The following is a 5,642-nucleotide window of genomic DNA, read 5'->3' as shown; positions in this document are numbered from 1 at the left end:
GGGGTGCTGGGCTCAGAGTAGCACACTCCTCAGCTCAGCGCTCGCACAGACCCTGCTTCACGCAGACAAGAAGAAACACAAAACATTAATGGACAGGAAATTCAAGGCAGTTTTCGCAGGACTTTCTCATTATTTAGGACTTTAGGTGTAAATTTTTCCCCTACTCCTCCCCTTGCACCCAACAGGGTTTGGCCACTTCAGCAGTGTAGAGAAGCCCACGTCTGGGAGATCCAGCCACCCAGGCACCGGCAGGAGCAGCACCTTGCTGGAGCTGCTACAGCCCAGGCAGTCCCTGCCCACAGGAACAACTCCTCGATAACACTGGAGGAGCACAGAGAAACCCTGAAACCCCTGCAGCGCTGCTACCACTAGCTTTGGGGACGTGTGACAGAACGGGAGGAGGAGGAGGCAGAAGCTCAGGGTCTGGATCTTCAGCAGCCACTCCACGGGATCTCCCAGGAATGTCTAGAGTGGCTCCCGGATCTTTCGCACTCACTTGGTGCTCCAGCATTTGCGAAAGGAGTCAGCAAAACTCTTCTTAAACTTGACATTAGCGAACACATAAATCAGGGGATCCAGGCAGGTGTTTGCAATGGTGAACAGCCAGCTGATGTAATAGGCAAACTCCACTTGGTGCAAGAGCTTGCAAGACATGCCATAGTACTTCACAACGACGCCAACAGTCCTCAAGATGTGCAGGGGGCCAAAGCAGATGGCAAAAATCACCAGAGACACTGTTATTATCTGCAGAGACCTGCTTTTCATCTTCTTGCCTCTGGAGCTTTTTGTTGCTGCTTTAGCAATGGCAGCTCCCAACAGAGCTCCACAAGTCAAGGAAATGGCAAAGGGCAGGAGGAAAGAGAACACGACCAAAACCATGTTGTAGGAGTAGTAAAAAGAGGCCAATTCTGACTGATAAATGCTTAGGCATTTTGCTGAGCCACTGACAATTGAAGTCTTAAGGAAGAAGAAGAAAGGCAGTCCTTGGACAAAGAGGATGAGCCAGATGAAGAAGCACAGTTTTCTCAAAAAGCTCTTCTTCTTCCAGACGGACTTGCTCTTGTACCGTACGATGACAAAGTACCGGTGAACACAGATGAGTGTCAGGAAATAGATGCTGCTGTACATGTGGATGCTCTGCAGGAAGACTTCAAACTGGCAGAGAAACTGCCCAAATGGCCACTGATTGCCGAGGCTGAAGTAAGAAATCCTCAGTGGAGTAGCAGGGATGACCAGGACGTCTCCCAGGACCAGGCTGAACTGCAAGATCATGCCTGAATCCCATTGCTTGATGCGGAAGCAGAACACCCAGAGGGTTGTGCCGTTCAGCAGGATGCAGCCCAGCAGGAGAAGGGTCCCCAGGGCAGGGATGGCGGGGTGCAGGCTCTGGGCCACGCAGTCCATGCTAGTGTTCATGAAGATGAAGGAGTCCAGCAGCTCCAAGGACTTAGGAGAACCCTCTGTGCTGACCTGCAAGGGCTGGGTGGAGAAAAGCAAGCAGTGAAACCACCTGAGCTCATCATCTTAAGGCTGAGCTGGATCAGAGGCAGCAGTGGCTGAAGCAGCAGGGTCAGGTTTTCAAATGATCCTTGGTCCTGAAGACCTGTGGCCAAAAGCTGACCACTGTTTATCTCAGCCTCCACAGGAGGAGACCTGGCAGGTGCAAGGGGCCAAGTCTTGCTTTTCACATGCAAGTGTATAACCCTTGTGGGAACTGGGCTCAAACCTGCCATGCTCAGCACGACTTTCTCTGATTGTGCTGCAAAGGAAAGAGAAAGGGCTCCAAAGGAACAGCAGGAGCAGCTTTAATGCTCACCACTACTAACTGCTGATGGGGGAAGATGAAATAGATGATGCTGTTACTGCTTGGCTCCAAAAGCCTCTGCATTTAAAATCACTGGTGAGATCCCAGCATCACCCACGGTGCAATTATTTCAGCCGGTTTTGTTACAGTGCACTTGGCAAGCAGCTCGCCGACCTACTCCCTCTCCCGCTGCCAGGCTTGCCAGCCCTGCAAACAGAGCAGCCCCCGTGCACCCTCCGTCTGCCTTGCTCAGCTGCCGTACCCAAACTTCTCCCATCGCCCTGCCCAGCAGGACACCCCGCTGGGTCCAAGGTGCTGCTGTTAGTTCACAGCCTGGTGAAGGGGGTGTCTCTGCTGTGCGTGTCGGGTCTCTGTCCTGGAGGGAGGACCACAGGGCAGGTGGCTGATGCTCTCTCCACCCACACCAGCTCATGCCCTTTGGGAACCTCTTTGTTGCTAGTGGTACCAACAGCTAGGGGGGCTGTTTGGGGGCACAGCATCCTCCAAAGCTGCTCTTTCCATTGAGCACAATTGTAATCACGAGGGGACCCAAAATTGTGCCAGGCTCCCGTTGGCAGGAGCGATGGCAGGGCAAGGAGTGAGACTGTCACGGTAGCACTGAGCCCCATCTGGCAGGCACCAAGCCTGTCCCTTTTTGGGACGCAGCTTTTAAGCCCATTGATGTCTCACCAGCAGTAAAACATTTCCTTGGCCATCTGGGACCCTCACATCCATATGTGGATAATTCTGAAATCAGACAGTTTTGATTATGTTTGAACACCTGGATTTACACCCTGGCTCTTAGTCATTGCTCACTCTGACCTTTGGGGTATGACTGTGTGGCATCCCAGCATCTCCCCAAAATGCTCTTTGGGATAATGGCTCCGTGTCATGAGCCATTTCCAGGAAGATGCTCTCAGCCTGCCCTGCTGCGGTCACAGCTCACAGCTCTGCACCACATCCTGAGAGACGTGGGTGAGCTCCTGGCGAGAAAACAGTCTTAAAGGCATTCTTAGGACTGATGCATTTTCAGACAGAGGCACTTCTGACCTCTCCTGGCTTTGGTCAGCCAGAGGAACTTGAAGTGCCCCTTCCTGTGCGCTCTGCGGTGGCTGAATGCGGCTTGAACAGTTCAGGAGGGGTCAAGAACCAGCTCATCCTCACCAGGGCTTCCCCAAACCTGGCTCAACCAGTGCCATTTCCTTAATCTAGCCTTTATCGCCCATTTTGGTAAAACTGGGAGTCTAAGCCAGGGGGTTGGGGAATGCCAATTACTATTTGCTAAGCCATTAGCTAAAGATGGTGGCTTCTAATACAGAGATGTCTACGGCTACTGCAGCCATCAACCATTGGCTTTTTTCTGTCTCTCACAATTTTTCCCCAAAAAGCACACTTTTCCAAATTAAGGACTTTTTAATATTGTTTTGTTACTGCCTTTTGGCATCATTATCATCATCCCCAAAGCTCCAGAAATCCTACCCTGTTGCAGAGAGCAGCCACGCTGGCAGCAAGTGGATCCTTTCTTCTCTACTCAAAGCAGAACTGCTGCGGTGGCAATGACCAGCTCAGCTCTTGGGGTGACAAAAATCCACAAGGTCATGGGCTTCATTTTCCCCACACTAGCTGCAGCTCAGAATTGATGCCCACTCTGTAGAAAGCAAATTTTAATATATACAATAATTCCTTAATGAAAGAGCCAGAGGATCTGTACTCTGAGAGGAGTCGTTTTGAGCGGTGAGAAGAAAATACATAAGAATTACTGAAACATTTGAAATTTGCTTTAACTTAACAAGGCAAAGCAGGAGAAAAAAAAGTTATTTTTCATTTAAGTTGAAGGTGAATTACCTGAGCCATTAGCCAAACACTTTCCTGGAAAACAGCAGCGGAATTAGAGCTAATCTGGATGTGAAGGGGAGGAATGAGGACCAGCATCCAGCCCTGCATCCCTGAGCACTGCAGGGGTTTTGCTTGTTCTTTATGTAAAAAACCCTCACCTGTTTGAGCCCTTAGAAAACCTCAACAGCATTGCATGGAATTACACCCATGGAGAGTTTTAGAAACGGATTCCTGTTAAAACAGAATATGAATAAAGCATCACGCACAGCCGCAGGGGAGACTTACCCTGTCCTCCCACAAGAGTCAGTCCATGCTGCAGCTGGTGGCCGAGCTCCTTCAGACTCACCGAGAGAGGAACCGATGGGCTCCGGTGACCCTTGGCTGTACGATGGAAAGGAGAGCTAGGTGATGAAACCGCAGCAGCTTGAAGAACTGCGGGCAGGAAAAGCAGCAGCTGATTTACAAGAACAGCTTGCTTTTGCTCAAAATCCTCCAAAAGCAAGAACCTCTGGGGTTGCTCTCCCCAGGGGAAGGACTAGGAGACGCTGGGGAGGGGAGCACAGTCCCTGCAAGTTGAGGATGCAGGTGATGCGGTTGCTTTGACGTGCGTAGCCTGACCCCAGCCAAGCACCACAGCCACAGCAGGAAGCATCGAGGGATGCAGAGTTCAGCAGGGCTGAGGTGATACTGCTCCCCCAAACCGCTGGGGTGCCAGCAGGTAGGTGACTGTAGCAGCAGGGCCACGTGGGTGAGCTGGGCAGGCAGTCAGAGTTTCCAGGTACTGCAGACACTAATAGCTAAGTAGTGATAACCTCAAAGGCAGGATCTGACACCAAAGGGAGGGCTTCAGCCCAAGAACTCGGCTATAGCATTTAAATACAGTGGGTTTGAGGTGCTGCTTATTATTCTTTTGGCTCAGTAAAAGCTGCAGATTCGGTGGGATCATAAGATTTGGATGGCGAGGCATGCCCCTGAGTCACACCAGATACAAGAACAAGCATCATATTGTAGGCCAGAAAATGTGACTTTCTGAAACTGTCTCCTTGCTTCTTTCCCAAGCAAAAGATAAAACCCAAGGGGCTTTGCTGAGATACTCAGAAGATGACCCCAGTTGTGCTGACTCCAGCAATCTTCTGATCCAAGCCCAACTCATGAAACTCACTGCCACCAGCTCTAACTTATACACACACTTGCTTTGTAAGGCAGGACAGCATCCGCAGCTGACATCAAAAGGCCAGAGGGTGAAATCCTAATGCTCCATCCCAATGAACTCTTTGGGACCAGATGGAAACAATCGCTGCAGGAAGGTTACTCCACAGATGGTCAAGACATGATGCTGTAGCACCTCCCCGAATGCTCCTGCTAGCAGCCAGCCCCGGGAGGAGCGGGGCTTTCGCTGGCTCACCGTGGAAGGGCTAGAAATTTCTCTGAACCATTTCAAGCCAAAAAGGAAGTTTCTAAGAAAAGCATTTGGCGTACAGCCTACAGCCCACAGAGCCTGTTTAGAGTGGAGCCAGCAGCCCCCACAGCCGGCCGCCCTGGGACTTCATCTAACACGGCTGAGGCCACACGAGGTGACTCCCTTCCACCGGGCTACATGGCCCTCCAGGAGCAGCACTGCCTCCGTGGCCTGCGGTGAGCACCAAGTAGCACGCTCAATTCTTTTTTTGGAGGGAGATCACTCTCTATTTTTATGATAAAGAACAGTGGCTGTGCTGGTTTTGTGTCAGAGACGTTGCTGGCCACAGCGCATGGGGTGTCATCTCAGGGGTTCCTGTGCGGAGTCGTTTCTTGCCATGGTGGTGTCATGGCACAGCCCTTCCTCGCTGAGGTGTCACCCTCTCCCCTCCGTGGGTGGCAAATGTGCGTCCAAGGGTGCTATGGGGGAGCAGCGGGGTGAGAGTGCAGAATGAGACCCAGCCCCCGCCACCGGGGGCGTCAGTTACCCCAGCAGACAGACGCAAGCTGGCTGCCCTTGGCTGCATCCTCATTAGCCTTTAGT

The 5,642-nt window shown here is 51.6% G+C and overlaps 1 protein-coding gene across 1 annotated transcript; it reads right to left on the bottom strand.

Moving 5' to 3' along the window:
- Window positions 1–492: 492 nt before the first annotated feature.
- On the bottom strand, window positions 493–1,404 carry LOC130155055 (P2Y purinoceptor 4-like). The gene has a single exon (XM_056351983.1). It carries the CDS (start codon window positions 1,402–1,404, stop codon window positions 493–495), a length of 912 nt encoding a protein of 303 aa, XP_056207958.1.
- Window positions 1,405–5,642: the final 4,238 nt, after the last annotated feature.

This window comes from Falco biarmicus, chromosome 9 (genome assembly GCF_023638135.1).
Source record: "Falco biarmicus isolate bFalBia1 chromosome 9, bFalBia1.pri, whole genome shotgun sequence".
In the NCBI taxonomy this organism is placed as follows: domain Eukaryota; kingdom Metazoa; phylum Chordata; class Aves; order Falconiformes; family Falconidae; genus Falco; species Falco biarmicus.
Note: the sequence above shows the minus strand (reverse complement) of the source record. Positions and strands in the feature narration are given on the sequence as shown.